This window comes from Podarcis pityusensis, assembly GCF_964106645.2.
Source record: "Podarcis pityusensis genome assembly, chromosome: 2".
In the NCBI taxonomy this organism is placed as follows: domain Eukaryota; kingdom Metazoa; phylum Chordata; class Lepidosauria; order Squamata; family Lacertidae; genus Podarcis; species Podarcis pityusensis.
Window position 1 is genome coordinate 33,670,358 of NC_138029.1, and position 23,843 is coordinate 33,694,200.

The window sequence follows — 23,843 nt, forward strand, 5'->3', positions numbered from 1 at the left end:
GGAAAATTTTTTGGGGGGTTATTCTGAATGCAAAGGTTGCATTGCCTTCTTTTAATATTTGGCATGGGTGCCACCTGGGTGGTGGTTGTCAGTAGGGGAGAAGCAATGGGACAAATGCTGGAAGATTACTGAAAACAAGGCATGGGGTGGGAAAGGGATTTAGCAACAGTGACATGTGAGCAATTCCCAGCTCCATCTATATTGCACAACTGAACTGATTTAAGAATCAGCTTTCCCAATGCAGGAAAGCTTAAGACACTGGTGAGGGGTTCTAGGGATCTCCAATGGGGAATTCTCAGCACCCACACATGCCAATATTCCTTAGGGTGAGCAGTTAAAATATTGATTTCATAAGTGCAAATATGGCCACAGACTGATGTTTCCCTCCCAACCAGTTCAATGTAAGAAAGAGACTGAATCACCAACTAGAGGGCTGCAATGGTTGTTCTGCCCTTTCGAACGCCCAGTCATTCAAGAATTTGGCATCTGATGTTTGATATCCCATTTGAACTGCCAAATGCAGAACCCTTATATCCAATTCCATCTAGATGCTCTGTGTAGGAAAACAAATCAAAGAACAACATCCTTGCCCTGTGCTTTGCGGAAACATGAGTGCAATCCTGGGACTATATAAAACAGGGACAGTGATTTGGGTCTTTATTCCTGGTATAAATAGATTCTCTCGCCCCCATGCAAGAAGGCCATCAGGCTCTGGTAACAAAGTTATCCTTACCATTTTTGTGGTAAGGATTTCACAACTTGCCCTTCAACCATACATGAGCGGCAACAATGGATTTATTGGACTTCTTTGAGCTGGGATCTCCAGAATCTACCTATATAACATATGCAGTATAACTCTCCAGGTTCAGCCCATAAGAGATGGAGCATCTCTCCTGTTTGAGGCGCTACCACAGTGAATCTGTACTCAGGACTGCAGTTGTAGCAGTATGGGTGGGCTAGCTGGTCATCATGAAAATTAACAGCAGATTTTCCTCCCTAGGCTGATCAGACTAAACCGAAATCTAGGGTTCATTGGAAGTGAAGCCCTTTTTTTACTTGGGGGAGGCAGGGACTGGTTCCTCAATTACTGATTTTCTAATCACCCACACACAACCGTTCCCCAAAAGGCAACTTGGCTCTTGCCCACCATTACTGATCCTCCTGGTCAGTATGCAGATCCAAGAGGGGGTTGGAATGGCTTCTAGGCTCCACACTCGGTTCATGTTGAGCAATGACAAAGCCTAATGGATTTGGACGGCATGCCTTGCAAATGGAGATTGCGCCCCAGAATCCTTTCTGCATGCAAGGCTCTTGAGCCGATTCCAGTGGCGTAGCGTGGGGGGTGCCAGGGGGGCCGGCCGCACCGGGCGCAACATCTGGGGGGGCGAGCTCGCTGCCTCCGGAGTCGCCGAAGAGCCTCGGGCGCAGGCTGTAGCAGAGCCCCATGTCTCGTGGAACCGACGAGCTGTGCGCGCGCCCGGGCTGAAGGTGTCCGGCAGGCAGCGGCTCTCAGCCCCGCGCGTCAGGGCCGCGGAGGACGTGCCAGGCAGCCCCTCCTCACAGCCCCGCCTCCGCTGCTGCTGCTGCAGCTGCTGGGCCATGTTGCATTTTCCTCGCCTCTCTGCCCCCCTCCTCCTCCGGGCAAGCGGCGTGGTTTGGGCGGCAGTGCCAGCAGCAACTCGACTCAGATCGGCAGGTTAGGGGTTGGGGGGGCGCAAATTACTTGCCTTGCCCCGGGTTAGGGGGCGCAAATTACTTGCCTTGCCCCGGGTGCTGACAACTCACGCTACGCCGCTGGCCGATTCACAGGGGTTCATTGGCAGACAATGAAACAGAGGAGGTTTCTCTTAGGGAAGATTGAAACCCACAGTCCTAGAACAACAAGATATCATAAGGTGTGTGTATATAAAATGGGCGGGGTGGGAGGGGGGAGACGACACAAAGGGATTCTCACCTGCCATCCTGAAAAAAAGATTCCTCCATCCACCCTATGACATATAGCTGTTTGCAGCAAGATGACTGTGGCTTATCACCATGGATTTTACCGTACGACAATTTCAATTTAACTGCTTTTATTTTTTTTAATCCTGAAGGTTTATATGAATATATAATATTTATTCCTCTGTTACCGAGTGTAAATGACTCCAAGGAGGATTTTTTTAAAGAAGAAAACGAAACAAAACACCAACCTCCTCTTACTCATATGTAGAAAACAAATTATATATTTTCTTATGTACAACTTCTGTATAAAGCTATTGCTGCAAAGACGAAGTGACCAAGTTTTCATGCATTTTTATGTGTCTTCCATGAGTCAGAAACTGAGGTCTGTCAATAGACACTACTGAATGATATGCGTTGCGACCCTGCTATTGCTACAAGAGCAATCCCATAGGCTGAAAACTCTTGACAAACACCTTGCACCTGGGGACACTCAAAATATGGTCTCTGGTACCAGTACAGCAAGGGTGCTCCTCCTCTCCCCCGTTGATGTCACTGGGCTATAGCTTCCATTATCCTTGAACCCTGGCCATGTAGAGCTGGGCTGATGGGAGTTGGAGACCAAAATGTCTGGAGGGCCTGAAATACAGTCTGCACAGCATCTTTTCTGAGACCCTTCTCTTCATCCAGGATCATTAACTGCAGCCTTCCAGTGCTCTACTTTTGGTGTTGTTGCAGAAAATAAGCACAGGCCACAATCATAGATGCATGAGTCCCTAACTTCACTGTTTTCAAATACAGAGCTGGCTCTTTCCAGGACTGAAAAGCTGGCACACTGGAGACTGTGCAGTCACAAAAACGACATGGGAGCACAGCCTTATGCCCAGCCATACAACCTGAAACGTGCGCGAGTATCACAAATATGTCCCAAGGGGCCCAAACAATACGGCACCACAGTCTTGTATATTACCTAACACCAGCAATGCACAGGGCTGTACGTGAGATCTTCTTAGAAGGCTTTGCAAGAAGCTGCCTGGCAGAGCAGAAAAGATCACCTGCCACACCATATATTGCTCCCCTTGTTTAACCCCATCGCCAAAGTTCCTTCACTAATATCCATAGCTCTGCCAGCACAAGGGGATAGGGCATGTACATGATCCATGTTATAATATGAGTGCCAACAAATTGACCAGAAATGCCTCAGAACGAACATCAAAGGATCAAACTTCTGAGCAAGACCCTTTCCTTTAAGAGCAACATGTGATGTAGCCATGCAAAACGATAAACACGTACAACAGGGCTTGACTTGGGCTACAGGTTTGTCCAACACCAAGACACGCCATTGCCCATATCCTTCCAGTGATCTAGAACAGCAGATTTTTTCCCTTCCATCTCATGCATCCCTTTAAAGGCCAGCTACACCTTTAGTTAGGGACGCGGGTGGCGCTGTGGGTTAAACCACAGAGCCTAGGGCTTGCCGATCAGAAGGTCAGCGGTTCGAATCCCCGCGGCAGGGTGAGCTCCCGTTGCTCGGTCCCTGCTCCTGCCAACCTAGCAGTTCGAAAGCACGTCAAGTGCAAGTAGATAAATAGGTACTGCTCCGGCGGGAAGGTAAACGGCGTTTCCGTGCGCTGCTCTGGTTCACCAGAAGCGGCTTAGTCATGCTGGCCACATGACCCGGAAGCTGTACGCCGGCTCCCTCGGCCAATAAAGCGAGGTGAGCGCCACAACCCCAGAGTGGGTCACGACTGGACCTAATGGTCAGGGGTCCCTTACACCTTTAGTTCCCAATTCAGCCATGTCAATTTCCACATTCAATGGGAATTTTCGAAATGAAAATTCATGTAATCATGTTCTAGCTATATATATATATATCTCCAAACAACCATGTTTTCTTGTGGACAGCCTTCCAAGGGTAGGTTTCCATGCCAAGGGTGGACAGTGCAAGAGGCCAAAAAAATGGGTGGGATCAGAAACAAAAGTGGGTGAAATAACATCTATGACTCTAAGCTTTGCACAGAAGGATACATCCCAACCATGCAACGAAACAGAGGCTTCTGCACCAACCATCTCTCCATGCAGGCAGACAAGAGGCATTATCAAGGTTCCAGAAGGCATCCCAGCCAGGCAAAAGCATTCCAGGATGATGTAGAGCGAGGGTGACAGCGATAGGTGTGGCCAGGAGATGGGATGGCTGGGGCAGAGTCCCCAAGGGTCAGACACAGAGGCTCAGAGGACTGCATTTGACCCCCTGAGATGAGGTTGCCCACTCCTGCAACAGAGGAACCTTCACAACCGAAAGATTAAGGGTGACTCACCACTATCTCCCGCATGTTCATGTTGTTGATGATCTTCTTCATGACCTCAGGAGGAACTGGCGAACCTGCAATGACTCCTGAAAGACAAAAATGCATACCTTGAGAAGTTGCCTAAAGGACACTGCAAGTTTACAAAGCAAGTCATGACAACGGCTGCATACATCATCATCATCATTAGTAGTATTATTATTATTTTTCCCTTATTAACCCTGACGCTTTGCAAATCAGCCGAGATTTTGATAGGGCAGACAGTAGCAAAACATGTGAGTATAGTTTGTGTGAATCCAAACAGTGTAATTCCATACTTGTATTTTTATTTGCAGATACTTGGTTTGGGATGCCTTCCATTCAATATTTGCAGTCTGCCTGGCCTCTGCTGCCACACACTGGTGGATGCAGTATTTTTTTTTTAAATGGAAAACCAATGTATTGTCTACCTTGTGCTATTTCAGTAACAGAAATAGCAAAAAAACCCCGCAAACTTTCAGATTATTAAGCAATAAAAAGGAAGGTGTGCTTGATGGATTCCTCATGCATGAGGATAAACATAACATGATTTAGTCATTCACTAATATACTCCAATAATTTTTATTAACATTTTGCTGCTCTTGAAAGTGTCACAAGTTGAAGGGAGGAATGGTCCCTAGGTGTATGTCTGTGCTGCTGGATCAAACCCATGAGATTACTTACCTCAAAATATTTGAGTTTGGGGAAGGAATGGGCAAGATCAACCAGCAACAGCAGCAGCGCCTCCCCCCCCCCCCATTCACCTAGAAATGAGCCAATTCCTCTTTAAAAATGGAGAAAGCTGGCTCATTTTTAAAGGAAATTAGTTTAAACAAAAGCTGCAATCTTTGGTTGAATAATTAAGAACTTATGCTGACTGGGGTTGATTTTAACAGATGAGGGCAAGCCTGAAATGATTAAATGGTGAATTAAAGGCATGCTTTTTAAAAAGCATGTTACTGTAATGGGGAATGAAAAAATAAAATATTAAAGACAACATTTTGTTGTAACCATAATAGCATATTTTAAAAGTAGATTGCAAGCCATCTAACACTTATTTCAGTACCATTAGAAGGCTGTGGTATATGCAAATTGATGCAAATACATTTGATTCCGTTTAAAGTTTGTATCTAAAAGGCATCCATTAGCATTTTTTTTTTAAATGTGGGGCTGATAAACCTCATTTAAACATGCTTACATTTGGGTTCTTATACTTACCGCCCCGAAGAGCTGAAAGGTTGTAGCTGGCATAGTCAGGCTGAGCTAGCATATCTATGAACATGGTTGGAGTGCCGTGAACATGGGTACATCTTCAAATAAAGACAAAGAATTGCAGGTTGCTAAAACGAAGGCAGGAGCACGGCAACTGCTTCCTCCACCTGATTCGGACTGCAGGTATGAAAGCTCAAGTTTGCCTTTATTCCTTGTAACCATGGGGAAATCTTTTCCCAATGCAAAGAAAACAAAATGTGCACAAATGTTGAATGCATGCATGTCCCCTGTTGCCTAACTCCAAATGAAAGATGGCTCCCCAGCGTCATGGGGTACCAGAAGCTCCTGAAAAATCCTCAACCACCTGGCATTGGGGTTTCCAACATTATGAAACCAACACCAAGCTGTGAAGTGTTTAGTCAGCGCAAAGCAAAAAAAGCAGATTTTTGTGAAATATGAAAGTGCCCCCCCAAAAAAGAAATTCGGGGGGGGGGGCAGTCGTTCTAATAACACCCCTAACCACCCACCCATTTTTTTAAAAGCTCAAAATGATGCTACAAGTGGGGGAATTCTATTGTGGAATACAAACATGCCCAGTCTGTTTCTGCGTATACTTTCTTCAGAGGCAAAAATATATCCGTTTCAATTACAGTGATTCCTTCAGAGCAACATAAATGAATTGCCACATTCTCTTCGCTCCTGAAGAAGGCAGTGTGCTGTAATGTTCAGTGTGCGTTGTGTTCTCCCAATAACATTCCCTCACTTCCCTCTACACCACGTGCAGAAACTGCCTTCTTGAATGTTGGAGCCACTATTGGTCAATCCACCGGATCTCATCTTTCAATGCAAGAAAAGTCGCTAACTCATCAAGAGTTTGAGACTCATCGGCTACCCTCACCTGGCTTAGCCAGCCAGTCGAAGCCATTTCCCAGGGTGTGGCTGCTGTCCCATGATGACAGCTTCTAGGAGTCACAGGTGCAAGCAAAGTGTAGGGTGGGGACCAAAGATGGACAAACCTCCCCAGAAGGAGCACAACAATACCCCCCCACCAGAGGTGCTACTCTTCCCCTAACACCCCATACACCCCAGTGTGGCCTGTATTAATAGACAGCTAATTCTTCCTAGAACTAAGCTTAAGATGGACTCTTACTTCTCATGGTCCAGGGCCTTCAGTGCTGCTTTTGCATCGAAGCTTAGAGACGGGAAGACAAGACAGACACCATGAATAGCCATCAGCACGCAGCCTGCCACAGACCCCAGGCAGTGGTAGAGAGGGACAGGGAGGCAGCAGCGGGCATTCTAGGGTCAAGGCAAACAAAGACAGCGGTGGACTTGCCTTCCAGTGCTGGCTCTAACTTTGCTTACAGTTCATTGTCACAGAGACCAGAGGAATGCCAGCAGGAAGCCTGGGGTGGAGATTTGCATGGGTGGGACAATGTGTGACTGTCAGAAAAGTGTATGTAGCTTAAAAATTTCTAACCATCAAGTAATAGCCACTCTTAGACTAGAACATTCACATAGAATTAGACAATCTCTAACTAATACAGGATATGAGTGTGCCACATTCAGGTTAAGTATATAAACACGGGGCCTAGAAATTGAGAATCTGGTGGCAAATGCACATTATTGATCCTTGCACCTTTTTTTAAAAAAAATGAAGTTACTAGTCATTAAATTTCTAGCAAAGACCTTGAAAAGTGTATCTGAAAATCTGAGAAACTAGGAGGGACAATGACGTATAATTCTACATTACCACCATCACACACACACACACACACAAATAGCCCTCACTCATTACTTAGGGGACACGATTTTGCTCCATACAGTTAGTGTCTGCAGCCTCAACGTTAACCAATAGACTGAGATGACTCACCCCATCTTGAACTCTCAGTCTTAATCCAATGAGGAATGCATTGTTCACAATGTTGTGGTGAGAAAGGGTAGCTCCTTTGGGGCTTCCTGTTGTTCCCTAAAGGAAAGAGATGTTTTACTAGCTCGTTTAGACCTCACCCTAACCCACAGTCATGGGCTAATTACAAGACTTCAGATGCAATACATAAATTGCTGAAATGCTATAACATGGATGGGCAGCCTGTGGTCCCCCAGATGTTGCTGAAACACACTAGCTTCCCCATTTGTGGCCTAGAACAGCCTTTCTTGATCTTGGGTCCCTAGATATTGTTAGACTACAACATCCATCATCCCTGGCCATTGCTCATGCTGGCTGGGGCTGGTGGGAGTTGGGAGTCCAACAATATCTGGAGGGCTGTTTGTTCACCATTCCTGCTCTAAAGTGTGATGGTAAGTAAAGTATGCTTTGCCTGCCTGCCTGCCTGCCTGCCTGCTGGCATATGCTTCACTCCTGAGAAAACAGGATGCTAGACTAGATGGGCCTTTGGTCTCATCAAACAGGTTTCTTATGTTATTCTAACCCATGAAAATTTAGAAAGGAAATGGAATTTGGACAGGCACTGGAAGTGGTCAGGAAGCTAGAACTTCTATGTCACTTCTTCCTTCTCATAGTTACTAATCCTTTTGATCTTAATACAGTACTACCATACACACTAGCTTTTCCTTGTTTTCTATAAGGTATTATCAAAATATTTTGGATTCCCCCCCCCCCAAAAAAACCCACACCATTATTTTTCACAATCCCCAGATAACAAATTCCTGCAAATGTAGGCAAACATTTCTGTACAAGTGATTCTAAGCTTCAGATCTTGGCTTATTTGGTACAGAATATTCCTGTTTTCTGACCATTGCGGGCTGCATTATTTGAACACCAGAAAAAGCACATTTGGTACCCACTGAAGTGAACTGGATGTTGATAGGTTCTTTGCAGTCCAGCGTCTTCTGTATTTCCTCTAGTTGCTTCTTGTGTCTGCTGTCTCCGGCCTGCATCACATCGTTCATTGAGAATGCACCGGGCAACTTGGAGTCTGAGGTGATTACAACAGAAAGCTCTGGTAGCCTGATACAAAAAAAGGAAGGTGTGCTCAGTAACAGGGAAAAGCAGAATACAGTGGTACCTCGCAAGACGAATGCCTCGCAAGATGAAAAACGCGCAAGACGAAAGAGTTTTCCGTTTTTTGAGTCGTTCCGCAAGACGAATTTCCCTATGGGCTTGCTTTGCAAGATGAAACGTCTTGCGAGTTTGTTTCCTTTTTCTTTAAGCCGCTAAGCCGTTAATAGCCGCTAAGCCGCTAATAGCCGTGCTTCACAAGACGAAAAAACTGCAAGACGAAGAGACTCGCAGAACGGATTAATTTCGTCTTGTGAGGCACCACTGTATAGCTTGCCACGGTACAAGCACAAGTTCAGGGAATAAGCTCCAGATACAGTATATGGACCAATATTTTCCCCTGCCCCCAGAAGCTGAGAAGGAAGATGGGAATAGGAATTCATGAATGGACTCTTGATGTTTGATGAATGAATAATCTGAACTGTTTTATACAATCCCTCTAAATTTAACCGGGCTTCAATTTCACCCATGGCTGCTGTGCTGACAAAAAAAAAAAAAGAAGCAAATTGATGGTTGAGTAATTTCATAACATTTTCATTATTCAGGTTCCACAATTGACTCATATGGTATTAACACAGTGCCACAGTGGTTTTGCGCTGAAGAGACCTTGCTAAAGAATTTTAGGATGTTCTAAAAGTGGAGTTGGCAGCAGGTTGGATTCACAGATAAGAGACCAGAACGGACTACATGGGGTTGGCGGGTCTCTTATCTTTCCATGAATGTTTGGAGACTGAGAAATAGTTTTTAACACACTGGCTGTGGTTCCAAAGGTCATCCATGCCAAATGCCTATGCATCAGACACACATAGATTGTCCCCTCAACCTTCCTTGGCAGGAACTGCCCATGTCACAGCAAATCACCTTTTCTGTTCCAGCAATAAAGGTTACACAAAAAGCAGCTTGGCCTGGATTCTGCTATGAAGACCATAATCCACTAAGTCTACCAGTAATTCCACTTGGCTTTATGACACCATATATGCATAAAAGCCACAGGACTCTGGCAGATACAGATCCTGCTTGCAGAATACTCGGGAGGTGGGGTGGAGAAAGATGCACAGGAAACTGCCTGATATTGAGCCAGGCCACTGGTCCATCTAGCTCAGTCTTGTCTACACTGATTGGCAGCTCTCCAGGGTTTCAGGCAGGGCGCTTTTCTGAGCCCTACCTGGAGATGCCGTGAGTTGAACTTGGAACCTTCTGCATGCAAAGCAGGTACGGTACTTTAAGCGCTAAACTATGTCCCTTTCCCCAAAGGAACAGAGGAATGGTTTTTTAAGGTCCGGCACTGGCAAACCATTGCAATAAATAAACTAATCCATTAATTATACATATGTATGAGAGGGTACAACTACACTGCATGGTTAATGGCGATCCTTTGGCCCTTGTATTCTTCAATGTTACTGCATCAACAAAAAGTATTGTTGCAGAAAATGAACTTATTACTGTTCATTAAGTTTTGTCAGGCATTTTTTGCAAATCGGGTATATATTTTGAGTGGTTTTGTTTTGTTTTGTTTTGTTTTGTTTTATAATTTTTATTAACTGGCCAATCACATCAAATTAAATCACATCACATAAATTCCAAATTACAAAGCCAAATTTTTAAATTTTGTTGGGGGAACCCATACTTCAAGATCCAAAGGGGGATTCAAATCATCTTCTTATTACTGCATTAATGTCCAAATCAGTCCCACAGTCCAAACAGAGTTCATAGTTCTATCCAATCTTATCTTGGTGTTTCCACATCATATCTTGTTCATATAATTTCTCTTTTTCCTTTACGATCTCTTCTGTTAGTCTCCTTAAGCTGATAAGCAAATATAATAATCCTGTGTGAATTTCCCGTTCTTCCAATCTAAGTCCAGATGGTTTCCATATATCATCTCCTTCGTAGATAACATCGCTCTTTCAATCATAAATTAGGCAGTTGTCACTCTTAAGTCCCACTGAGGAGTTAATCCACGATATGTAAACAACTCTGTTTCTCTCTTTCTCCTCCCAGACTCAAGAGCTCCGACAGTGCCTCCCAAAATGGCGACGGCATTTTTAACTGCGTCATTCCAAAACTCTTAACTTTCCAGCTTCGTCTTGGAACATTGCTTTGGTTCGAAAATTTATCTCCACACAGCCTTAAATCCACAGCTTAAGTCTTTAAAACGACATTTCTGACTCATTAGGGGAGGGGATTCTTATTTAATCACATAGAGAAATAAAGGAGGGTTTTCCCCCCTCCCCCCTCAGCCATTTGCCGTACCGTATCTTGACGTATCTTCTCATATTTTATTCTTGTCTTGTTTTATCAGAGATCTCTTCTGTCAGCAGTCTTTACTCCCCCTCTTTCCTTGAAGTATGTGCAATTTATCTCGTCCAAATTGTTTCTTTTGAAGATTCTTGCAACTAGTGGCGCGGACCAGAGACGGCATCGAGGAGTGCCGGAATCCCACAGGAGGGCTTTGTGCCTAGTGCCCCCATCCCCACAAATTCGGGGGTGGTATAGGGCACAGCAGGCAAGGGCCGTCCCCCCCACAATCCTGGAGGGGTTAAGGAGGCTAATTACGCCCATCATAGCCTCCAAATTACCTCATGTGGGTCGGAGAGATGTTATTGTCAGCCATCTTCTGATGCGCCCCCTAGTGGCCCCCATATTTTGAGTGGTTTTGAAACGTCTAAAAAATCAAAGGGGTCCAACAGAAAATTGGGAACGTGCGTGAATACAGCTTGTGAGTATTCAGGCTGCTCTCAAGGAGGGCCCATAATAACTGTTTGGCACGTCTTTCCTGCTACTTGAAATCCTTTTACTGGACGTCAGCCTGAGACCTTGGCGTGCCAGTCACAAAACCATGGTGGGTTAAGTGAGACAACGGCTTTACATTAGTGTAGAGAGCTTCACATAGTCCTGGTTCTCATTGCCTCAGGCAGCTACAAAGGGACAGAAGAGAGGGGTTCCTCCACATGTTGTTGGACCACAGTCCTCACCATCTCTGAACTTTGGCTTTGCTGGCTGGGACTGATGGGAGTTGGGAGTCCAACAACATCTGGAAAGCCGCAGCTTCCCTATCCTAAGGAATGTGGCAAAGTGTCCGGTTTCAGGGAATACGATCCCTCCCATGGTAACAGCCAAGAAGCAGAGAAACAATTAAAAGTTCTTACCACGTAATTTAATAATACAGTGGTACCTCGGGTTAAGTACTTAATTCATTCCAGAGGTCCGTTCTTAACCTGAAGCACCACTTTAGCTAATGGGGCCTCCTGCTGCCGCAGCACCGCCGGAGCCCAATTTCTGTTCTTATCCTGAAGCAAAGTTCTTAACCTGAAGCACTATTTCTGGGTTAGCGGAGTGTGTAACCTGAAGCATATGTAACCTGAAGCATATGTAACCCGAGGTACCACTGTATTCACAGAAAGAGATGAAGGAATGCAGTCTTCCCTAAAAAAAATGGTGTTGCTCCAAGTAAAGTCCCACCCCATTACATCTCTCCCTGCATCAGCTCATCTGAGCTTTCTGCCTCTGAGCTCTCTGTTCTACTACGCTCAATGCACGCCTGGTCCTGGGGGGGGCGGGGTCAGGAATGCTTTCTAAAGACACTGAGTCTGTCAGCTGTCTCTCCCCTGGTGCTTCTTCTTCCTGCTGTTCCTCTTCCAAAATTTTCCAGCTTCTCCCCTCTGCAGCCTCTGAACTATGCCCTTCTGCAACCCACTGTTCTAAATCTATACTGTCCTCCTGTTCTCGGGAAGGTTCAGGAGAAGGCGGCGGGCCAGTCCCCACCATTCCTCCTCAGTCCAGTCCCTGACACAAGGGGTGAAAAAGGGAAAGAACTGAAACGGTCCTTAAACTCATCATCGTGTTTCCCTTATGGTGTGCTCCAATGTAAGAGAAAATCTGAAAGCCCCTCCCACTCTTGATCTTGTGGCTCCTTTGATTGATTGTGTGGGTATTTATCTGGGCACTTTATCAATATGAAAACAGTGTTTAGGATCGGGCCTTGGGGGAGACTAATGAGCAAATGCTCAGTGAACACTTACTTCTTGCTCTGTAATGCTCCTGGATTAGAATGTTCCAACTCAGGGCACACTTGCTTCAAGATCTCATAGTACTTCTGAGATTTGAACTGTGTAGGGAACACCAGTGCTTTGCAGCCAACCTAGAGAGATACACGTAAGGGTGAAGCAAATGGGACACAAGGCAACCTGTGCAAAAGAGCAGCCATTCCAGGTGTTTTGAACCACAGCAGTCTTTTCAGCATCAGCCAGCATGCTTTTGTTCTGTCTTTTACTGCTCTAGGTGAACTTTTGCATACCCCTGCCCCTTCCTATAGGGACGCGGGTGGCGCTGTGGGTTAAACTACAGAGCCTAGGACTTGCCGATTAGAAGGTCAGCAGTTCGAATCCCTGTGACGGGATGAGCTCCCATTGCTCGGTCCCTGCTCCTGCCAACCTAGCAGTTTGAAAGCACGTCAAAGTGCAAGTAGATAAATAGGTACCGCTCCGGTGGGAAGGTAAACGGCATTTCCGTGCGCTGCTCTGGTTTGCTAGAAGCTGCTTAGTCATGCTGGCCACATGACCCGGAAGCTGTACGCTGGCTCCCTCAGCTAGTAAAGCGAGATGAGCGTCGCAACCCCGGAGTCGGCCACGACTGGACCTAATGGTCAGGGGTCCCTTTACCTTTACCTTACCCCTTCCTATCTACTTATTTAAAATGATACACCACTTGATTGTAAAAAAACAACACCCCCAAAACCCTCAAAACAGCTAACACAAAGAATAAAATGCCTTACTGTATGCTCCAGCAGCATTGCAACAGTAAATTAAATTATCAAGACTTCACTGGGATACTCTTTTCTCCTTTTAATAATACAGTGGCATCTTTATACCCTCCACTTTACAACTGCACCTATGCCGTGGGTGACCTGTGGACACCAAGAGCCTCTCAATCATGTCTTCTGGAATGAAGGAGATCCAGTCTGTGTGCCCAAAATGCAGGCAGATGGCCATTTCCATATGCCTGTTTGAGGCAGGTATACTCTGAGTTTTGCGACCGCAGGGCCAGCCCTTAATGAGACTCATTTCCAAGTTAGTGTGCACAGAAAGCAGCCTCAAAGCTTGATCCTTTGAAAGAGCACTGAAAATACATCCCGCTGAATTCAGTGGAAGTTACTCTTAAGAACATTACGAAGATCTTCTCATAGTGTCGGCCAACGAGGAAGGAAACAAACACATAGGAAAAATAGGAGCAGTAAGAACTGCAAACCAACAAGCAAGAAACATCTGCAAGCTGAAACAGCATTGTGCAAGGCCACTAGTGCCAGATAAGCTTGTCTTATTGCTTCCAAACTTTTTCCCACAGCGAGAGCAAGCAAGAAGTAGAATCACCTACTGCTGCTTTTGTATTTCACCTCCCATGGTATTTTAATGATTTAGCTCCAAAGCTAAACCAGAAAGGTAAGTACAAGAGGCCTCTTAATCTGGGCAAGGATTAATTTTTTTCACAAGAAACTTAATAGCTTTAATCCCTCATTATTAGGGATAAGAAAGTTGAATGGCTTAAGTCAGCGATAATTGCCATAGAGGGAGACTATGTTGATTAGGAAATGTTGAGAGAAGCAAAAACAAAACAAAGAAAAACCATGTATGCCACATTGAGCTCCTTGGAGGAACCATTGGATATAAATATAATATAAGAAAATACAGTTCATGAACATAAATGCTCAATTTTAGCATCTAGGTATTGGTCTTATATTTTTTTTAAAAATCATCTCATCTTGTAGTAACAAAATCCATCAGTTCATTCTGATTTTGGGGGACAGGGACAACTTTTTGTTTGTGCCTGCCCTCAATCAACTGCCAATTAACTTGATTCAACAACCACACGTGTCAGTATTATGAGAGAAAAACATACAGCCCCCATTCTCTTCAGTCAGCTTTTCCTCTAAACCAAAGCTCCAAACCCATTAGCCATTGCCAAATTATTGTTTGGGCTGCCTTTTTCTATACTTTCCTCCAAATCAACCTCTAACTTAATCAACGCATTCCCAGAGCTTCAAGCGTTTTCAGAAAGCGTTGTGGATGAAAACAAGCAGTGCTGACCACAACAGGCCTTGTCGTACCTTCTTCACCACAAACTCCAGCTCTTGGGATTGATACGCTGGGTTCACAGACACCTGGAAATGATAAGAGATGAGAATTAAACTAATCAGAGATACAGCTTCTTAACCATGTACTGCTAAAGAGTGATCGTGTGTGTTGAGAGGTCAGAGGTCTCCTAGTATCGGTTTCAGAGAATGAAGAATACAAACCGGGCCTAAACCACACTTGCGTTTTAATTAATTGTCACTTAGTGGAAACAGGAGAGTATTTCCTAACACAAGTTGCCACTGTTTCCCAATGTAATATTTATTTATTTAAAATATTTATATACCAGCAGCCAGGCAAGCATCTCCTGGCTTGTACTCCACTGATACCAAAACAGAAAACAAATACAAAATATGCAGTGCGATGTCACCACAAACCCTCCAGCTAGTGCAGGAGAAAGAACTCCCCATTCTGCCAATATCTGCAAGATGAGTCTATTGGGTCTTAGATAAAATACAACTTTCATTAAACCAAAGGATATTTGTTTGTTTGTTTGTTTGTTTGTTTGTTTGTTTGTTTGTTTGTTTTTAAAAAAGCTTCTGAATTCTACAAAATTCTTCGGCCAAACAAGATAGATGATTCCCAGTCATACAGTAAGAGTAGTTACTTTCTGCCAAAATACAAATCCAAACACTTTTATACACTAACCTTAAAGGTGTGTGCATTTGTGTCGATACTGAATGGTATTGTGAATGTTCTTTAAATATACAAGCTTGTGTTCTTTAAATATACGAGCTCTCTTCCCCAGCATGACATCCTTCTAGGGAGTTCTTGGATTTTTCCTTAACCAGCCACCAAGCCTCTTAGCTGTTCATAAGCAGGAGGAACTTACCAGGATAATTCCTGCTTGCGCCGTGGCAAATTGCATTAGGACCCATTCGTACTTGTTGGGACCCCACATTCCCAGCCGGTCACCCTTTTTCAAACCAAGGGCCAGAAGTCCTTGTGCTGCCTGTACTACCTAGAGAATAGGAGAGAGAGAGAAAACCCGTCTCAGCAGATTGAGCTAGGCAGGTAGGAAACGATGGAGAATGTGAGATGAACGTTCCACTCTGCGCACTGACGACACAGAAGAATCTAAAAAGCTAAAGGAAAGGAATATGGCGGCAGCCGGTATGTTCATCTCCCAAGGCAAGATGGTTAAAGAACATCAAACAAGTTTCCTCCTAATCAGAAGATGGTGTGTTGGTTGCATTCAGACCAAACACCTATGTTCTGAAGGAAATTCACCTTTCTGGAGGGCCACCAATTGATTTAAAAGCTCATAGGATTCTACCATTTAATTCACTGTGTAGTCTCTTAAGAATGTATTTTATTTTAAGGGAAATGGCTATGAGTACTGGATTTTGTTTATTTTGTTTGTTTATTTGGTATTCCTTTTGTTATTATTTATTGAATTTATATACCGCCCTATACCCGGAGGTCTCAGGGCGGTTCGCAGAATAAAATCAAAATATAAAACCACAAAATACATAATCAAAATAAAAACAACCCAATAACCTCCCCCCACCCAAAAAAACCCCCCACCACATTTTAAAAGGGCATAGGATGTCAATCAAATCAACAGTTTCCACCTCATTTTTATTATTTTATTTAATATTTCTTACTGGATTGTTATTTTAACTTCGTGATAAAGTCTTGAATTGTTTAATAAAACTGACACAAGCCACATTTAAATTTACATATCTGATTTTGACGTGCCCAAGAGAGGTTCAAGGTAAAATGTGACAGGAGAGCAGTAGATAATCCGCTCTCTATGTCTTTTTTGTTTGCTAGAAGCAGCCCCGTTGGTACCGGACCAGGACTATGTATGATAATACAGAATACAAAGGTCCTGCAGAGCTACCATAAGCCACAGAGACCAGAACATATGGTAACTGGGTTTGTGCCTGCATGTTTCCCCCTCCTAATAGTAAGAGAGCGGGGAGGCATTTGGGTGAGGGCTGTGGAGTGGTGAAAATTAGCTGGACACTATCATTGCTCTGCTCCATTGTAGGGGAAAACGAAAGATGGAAGAAAGGCACCCACACACTTCTACATCACAATTAGATTGGCCCTAAGCAGAACGAGTGAAAACAACCTGAGATTAACTGATGTGTGATGAAAAGCGCTACAAGCAGCATTAAAACATTAATGTCCTAACTTCAGGTGTTGCTGGTCTATAATTCCCAGCTCCTCTAACAATTGGCCACAGTTGCTGGGCCTGATGGGGACTGGAGTTCCACGACATCAGGAGGACCACAGCTTCCCAGCCCCAGTTCTAAATAGCTTATAAAGCTTTAGCTAGTCTGAGCCTTGCACCCAAAAATCCCATGCATTTAATGGGGAGTTAAGTCCCACTAAAGTACAGTGGAACTAATTTCTGAGTAAACATGCATGAGATCACCTTCAAAGCATTGCAGACAGATGCTTTCAGTAGCTGCTCAGTCCCACTCTGGAAAACTTATCCAAGCTTTGATCATCATCATCTGGAACAATTAAGTCCATCTTACTTTTAGGATACTTGTTATTTATTTATTTCCAGGCAGCTTTAGAGACTTGCTTTTCAGCAACTGCTCTCAAATCAGCTTACGGCTTAAGAAAAAATAAAGCACCCATAAAATCACGACAACAATAAATGGTTAGGAGAAATTAAAACAGGGTCAGGTAAACCTGGCATTACAACATAAAAAAAGGAGAGAAAAGATATTGACAGCGTGTTTCAGTGGACCATTTCCCAGAATTTGTTGTATCAACTTTCGTAAATGATTCCAGTGCTCGGGGGCCATCCCAGAGAAATAAGAGTTTGCAGGAACTACCATAAGATTTTCACCCTCAGAACTCAAAGAATGGAAAGGAACTCACACACAAAATGTTGCTTGCTCAAGGATCAGTGTGGCCCAGAAGGGCTTTAAAGGTGAGCGGCAAGGTCTTGAATTTAACTCTGCAGCAAACTAGCAACTAGTAGAACTCATAAAAAGCAAATACTACCTAAGCAGGCTAGCACATTCTGGACAGCTGAAGATTCCAAACTGCTCTCAAGGGCAGACCCAGATGCCCCAGACATTGTAACTGTCAATTATATGGGTTATGAGGGTTCCAATTATTGCTTAGGGTTAAAATGGACCAACTTGAGATTTTCTGTGCTCTCCTTGAACAAAAAGCTTTACCAATGCCTAGTCCCAAAAGCCATATTCAGTTCTAAAATTCAATTCGAAGAACCGTGAAAAATGAAGGTTATCATCTTTGACCATGTGCAGAATGGTCTTCTCACCACTGTCAACAAACCCTCAAAACATCTGGAATTTTGGAAAGGTCTTTTTGGACAGCAGAGGCAGCTTCCAGACATGCTAGATAGAGTCTTTAGAGATGCAGCTGTTTGGTATTGTAGACAGCTTTTATTCTGACAGGTTTTTTTTAATTTTATTTTATTTACAGCTATTCGGTTTTTTCCTTTTTGGGGAGGAGGGTCAGGAAAACCCCTAGAAAGGGGAGATTGTTCAGTTGGGCCAACAGAAATGCTTGCACTGACAAAATGATCTCCTTACACTATGTTGAATTACGCCCACAAAGTCATATAACCTGGTTTTTGTTAAATCTTTGCATTTTTGAAAGAAGGGGGGGGGAATATGGATAAAATGCTAAAATATGTTACATTTTTTGAAATATAACTTGGAAATGTATGCAACACTGAGCAGTAAATAAGGGTGAGTAGTGAAATATCAAGCCAGTGGGGCCTTTTAAATTTGTATTAAACTTGAATTAATTTGATGGCAATTAGTTAAAAAACCCGAAAAGCAATAAAAATTAATTGGCAAAAAAAATAAAAATCTTTCCATTTTGGGTCATCTGGAAGCTACCGCTTCAAATGCCTTTTAAAGTATAGGCTATCTTATCAATATGTCTTAGTGCTGATTTTTGTAAGCCACTCTGGAAACCGCTTTTAGCTGTGGAGCAGGGTTAAATGCTTTAAATACATTGTGCACATCCCTAGATTCAGTAACAAAGGAATCGTGAGTCACCTACATCTTGTCTCAACTGCGCAAACGTCTTCCGAATCCCTTCTAGAGGGAACACCAAGGCTTCTCGATCAGGACACCGGTGGGTTGTCTCTTCCAGGCACTGATCCACAGTTTTCCCAAGAAGCGGAATGTCTGTCACCCCATGGAGATAGCTTTTGCTTGCTATAGGTGTGGCAGGGGGTGCATCGGTTTGTAGAGAACTGTCAAGAGAACAGATGAGATGCAGAAATTGCAAGGGGCAATGTCGTTCACAGCCGGAAGAAGAAAGGGTTAGGGTGCTTGGTCCTCTTTGATATAGCCAAAGGGAGGAAAAAACAAACCATAAGAATTATCATCAACCTATGTGTGCTAGTCACAGCATATGGAGAACTTTCAGTGGTGCACAGAAATATTTGCTGCTGCAAACTTTATCACTGTTTCACAACGAAAAGTCAGGGGAGAAAAATGTTATTTGAATGTGGAACTAAAAATAATCTAAAATCGTAGATGTTCTAGGTTTCTATTCTCTGCTTGGTGTTCCTCAGAACTACTTCCCTGTTCCTTAAATATAACCAGGCGTAACCAGGGATGGAATAATTTGACTCCTAGTTCAACAGAGAATCCTACTGGCCTTCAGCTGGTGGGTCAGGCAGGACCCCCTACTAGGTCTCAGCCTGATCTAAGATGGGGCGCAGCTGTAGCACTGCCACCTAGGTAAAAAAGAAAGAAAGAAAGAAAGAAAGAAAGAAAGAAAGAAAGAAAGAAAGAAAGAAAGAAATGGGCCCCACATGCATGTTTAAGTTAAAGGTAGATACCAGGTCTGTAAACAGTGGAGACTATTTATTTACCTAGTTTTATGCTCAGGGAGGAGATCTACCAGAATAGTACCAGGATAACAGCTGAAAGTATCTCATGCAAGCTCAGCTTAGGAGAGGGGGGGAAATCACAACACAGAACATTGAAAAGCGTAAGGAAAACACTAGCCATTTCCTCAGGGACTGTGCTTGTAACAACACCCACATGCTACCAACACACAGAGGGGGCCCACAGAACTCAAAAGCATGTGCTCCTATCCTATAGCTTTGCATCACAATGTAAGAGTGCCCCTACAGCCCCCATTTGTGGTAGATCTTCAGTATAGGATTCTGTCTTTAGGCCTTGGGGTTTATTGGGGATTTCTTCTACAAAACTATGGTTTTTAACTGCTGCTCCTTTTCTCTGCCAAACTGTGCTTTTCTCTGCTGCTCTGTTTATTTTTATACTATATGCATATACTTCTAAATTTTGGTGGTTATTAGCCACATAGATCATCTCAGAAACTCAGGAGAGATGGTAAATAAATGTTTAAGATGAATGAATGTCTGAATAAATAAATGGCAACTCTTCCCCTTGTTGGTTTAAGTCTACCTGCCTCCAATGTGAGTTCAGTTTCTTTCTAGCATTATAATTTGTGTGACAAACCACATTTCACCGCATGAGATGCTGGGTCAGCCATCAATCCTTCCCTTCTCCATATGACTGAAGTGCAATTTTGAACAAAATAAATAAATGCAAGTAATAGATGTGCATTTCTTCATTTCTATGTTTGTCCTTATTTAACAATAGATATAGGTGGGTGGGTGGGTGTTAAAAGAGTTATGAAACAATTCTGGCCAATGAAGGAAGTGTCTTAATGACATCATAGACATTCACCAATTGGCACATCCAACCATAGGCTTTTTTCTGAAAACCTGAAGAACTGTAACTGAAAACCTGGACAGGAAAAGGTGTGTTCGTTTTGCAAGAGCAGAATGCACGTCCAAAATCAGTCCCACTACTCTAAAAAAGGTTATGTCTGTCTTAAATGCAGAACAGAGGGGAATCATTCCTGTTACAATGGAACTCATTGTGGGGAAAGGTTAGGGCAGTAAAGAAGGGCAAAACCTCGTATTCCTAATCTTCCATTTCGTGCAGTTGCACAGGTTACCCACTTTTATTACATTTCAAGCCAAGGCCATAATATTGCTGCTATGGCAGAATGGAGGTGATCAAGAAAAAAGAGAACAAACAGAGAAAGGTATAAACCAGCAGGCAAATGTTCAATAGGATTATCCTTTTTTTTTTATTGGGAAATTGCTGAGCAGGTTATGTAAATAGAGCTGGTAAGATTTTGCAGGAAAACAGACCTATAATTTAGGAGTTTTCAGTTTGCAGGAAACACACTGGGAGAAGCTGAGAGAAGGTAAGAAGCTGTTTCTTGCTAGTACAATAGCACACCTGTCCGCACAAACAAAACCACCAAATTTCGAAGCTACCAACCTAATATCTCACCAGTCACTACACATGCCCTAGAAGAGGGGGTAGCTAGCCTGTGGCCTTCCAAATGCTGTTGAAAGTGCCAGCCTGCCCATGAGGCAGAGTGAGGCAGCCACCTCAGGTGGCAGAAATCTGAGAGGTGGTGCCCTCAAGGGCACACTGCTACCCCTTAGCTTGCGGCAAAATATCATGAAATTTCACAAATGTTGCTGGAACCCACCACCGGCAGTGGGTGCCACTCTTCAGCACTGCTGCACAACCCAGGTAAAGGAAGTATTGGCAGTGGGGTGGCACGTTCTCACTTTGCCCCAACCATCATGACCAATGGTCAAGAATGATGGAGTTAGCAGAAGAAGAAGCTGCTTTCTACTGAGACAGACAATTGGGTCCACCCAGCTCAATGATGATAGTAGCTCTCCAGGGTTTCAGGCAGGGTGTCTCTCCCAGCTCCACCTAGAGATGCCGCGGATTGAACCTGAGACCTTCTGCATGCAAAACAGATGAGCTATGGCCTTCCTGTTGTAGTCTAATGACATCTGGAGGACCAGAAGCTGCCTAGAAATGCAACACTCTAAAATTGGCAGATCAACTCCTCAAACTCCTTGGGGAGGAAAGGCAGGATGTAAAATCAACAAAATAAATAAATAAAAATAGAAAGGACCTTTACACATACACACCCAAAATTATTGCTCCTTCACTTAAAGGAACTGATATGTTGCCATTTGCCCAACAGATAAAATGTCACATCCAGGAACATTCCCAGGCTACAAATACCTCCTCCAGCAATGCAACCCACTCCCCAAATAAATATTTCTTTAAAAATTACAGCATAGTTTTTACTTTGTATGTTTCATGGGTGTTTGCTGCACCAATCTGGAAGCTGGCAGAGGAACTGACAACTTTAATGACAGCAGGCCAGTTCAATGTCACATGGCTGCCTTTAGGAACGAGCCGACCGTCAGCACATACCGTATTTTTAGCACCATAGGGAGCACCGGACCATAGGGCGCACCCAGTTTTTAGGGGGGGAAATCAAGAAAAAAAATATCCCCCCCAGCCCCAAAGAGCAGCATACAGGCTGCGCACAACCTCTCCCTGCCGGAGGGGTTGAGCAGGGCTATGGCACAAGCCAAGGCAGCAAGCAGGATGGATCCCGCTCGCTGTTTTGGCTTCCTCTTTAGCCCCGCGCAACCTCTCCTTGCCAGGAGACGCTGCGCAGGGCTAAAGAATCCATAGCCCCGTGCAGCCTCTCCTTGCCGGAGGGGTTGCACGCAGCTATGGAGGAAGCCAAGGGAGTGAGCGGGATGGATCCCGCTTGCTGTTTTGGCTTCCCCTTTAGCCCCGTGCAGCCTCTCTTTCCCAGGAGACGCTGCCCAGGGCTAAAGAATCCATAGCCCCGTGCAGCCTCTCCTTGCCGGAGGGGTTGTGCGCAGCTACGGAGGAAGCCAAGGCAGCGAGCGGGATGGATCCCGCTCGCTGTTTTGGCTTCCCCTTTAGCCACGTGCAGCCTCTCCTTACCGGGAGACGCTGCACAGGGCTTTCCTGGCTTTACTGGGAGGTGGGGGGATTCCCTCACCTCTCCCAAAAGCCCGCAGAAGCCGCGCAATCCCTTTAAAGAGATCACGGCTTCTCCTGGCTTTCCTGGGAAGTGGGGGAATTCCCCCACCTCCCACAAAACCGGCAGAAGCCGCGCGCACTTTAAAAGGGCTGCACGGCTTCTCCTGGCTTTCCTGGGAGGTGGGGGAATTCCCTCACCACTCGCAAAAGCCCGCAGAAGCCGCGCAACCCCTTTAAAGAGATCGCGGCTTCTCCTGGCTTTTCTGGGAGGTGGGAGAAGGGACTGATGCGGCCAGTCAGTCCCTTCTCCCTCCTGTGGAAAAGCCCGCAAGAGCGCACAGAGCTTGTGTGCGGCTCTGGGGGCTTTTCCCGCCTGCCTCCCCCCTGCATTCGCTCCATAGGACGCACACACATTTTCCCTTGCTTTTTAGGAGGGAAAAAGTGTGTCCTATGGTGCGAAAAATACGGTATATGTAACATCAAGATTAGATTCTTTGAAAGTGAAACTCAGCTCTGCAGAAATCCTCCTCCCGCCTTCAAGGGAGAAAGTGAGGGAAGTAGGAGGAGCCTGCAAGCCCAACACTTTCACTCCCAGAGGCCCTCCACATAGCACTGGCCTAGTGCAACACTGCATGCGAATACAGCCTATGAATCTGATCAGGCTCTTCTGTGGAAACAAAACTTCCACTTCTGCTATAAGATGAATGTGTGTTTTGACACAATTGCCTTGGTAGCTTCAATTCTTCCATGCCCAAAATCCTGTTCTTGGCAACTGTAGGACCAGGAACTTCCAAGACTCCCAGGTTCTTTTTAAAGCATGAAATTAGCTGTCAGAGATGCAGATGAAAAGGGGATAATGGGGGAATAATGCAACTGTTGCTAGAAAAAATGTAAGCTGCTTTGCACCCCAATATGGAACACCCAAAGCAGTGAACTACTTCTATCAAATAAGGAAGAGAGGCTTTCAGAGGCTCTGCAAAACTCTAAAGGTTTGCTGATTCTTTGTGCAAGAGGTGCAACATCTTCTGAAGGCTGGGCACTAAGCAAATATGAGAAGACTGACATTCCCCTTCTTCTGAAGTTTCCATGGAGATTTAGATCCAAAGGAACAGCTAGTAACTGGCAATGTTTAGACCTGGCACAGTGGCAAAACTCTTACAGTAGGGAAAGTGCAAATAAAGCAGGATTTAGAAGGAGCTGGTGAAAACAGACGAAGAAAGTTGTTCTTCCTGATTATCTGTGTATTTTACATCCTGTTATTCTGAATTACAACTCCCGTCATCAGCCATCCTTTCTGGGAACCTGGAGTCCTTCAACATCTAGAGAGCATTACATTGGTTCCCCTGGCCTATAGGACAAGACAATGTGAAACAGAGCAGGGTTCCTG

The 23,843-nt window shown here is 44.4% G+C and overlaps 1 protein-coding gene across 4 annotated transcripts in view; it reads right to left on the reverse strand.

The window, feature by feature from the left end:
- ACSF2 (acyl-CoA synthetase family member 2) overlaps positions 1-23,843 on the reverse strand; it is a gene marked incomplete at its 5' end in the record, with an annotated part of 64,382 nt that overhangs the window by 29,134 nt on the left and 11,405 nt on the right. For 2 of the 4 annotated variants that reach the window (XM_080993739.1, XM_080993738.1), the window contains 9 exons: positions 4,257-4,333; positions 5,481-5,572; positions 6,625-6,773; positions 7,348-7,443; positions 8,283-8,445; positions 12,519-12,637; positions 14,600-14,653; positions 15,457-15,581; positions 18,626-18,825. In XM_080993739.1, coding sequence (XP_080849865.1) covers positions 4,257-4,333; positions 5,481-5,572; positions 6,625-6,773; positions 7,348-7,443; positions 8,283-8,445; positions 12,519-12,637; positions 14,600-14,653; positions 15,457-15,525 — 819 coding nt within the window. Of the gene's footprint in view, positions 1-4,256; positions 4,334-5,480; positions 5,573-6,624; positions 6,774-7,347; positions 7,444-8,282; positions 8,446-12,518; positions 12,638-14,599; positions 14,654-15,456; positions 15,586-17,010; positions 17,081-18,625; positions 18,826-23,843 lie in introns of those variants that run through there. The other 2 variants (XM_080993740.1, XM_080993741.1) reach the window with 2 other exon arrangements.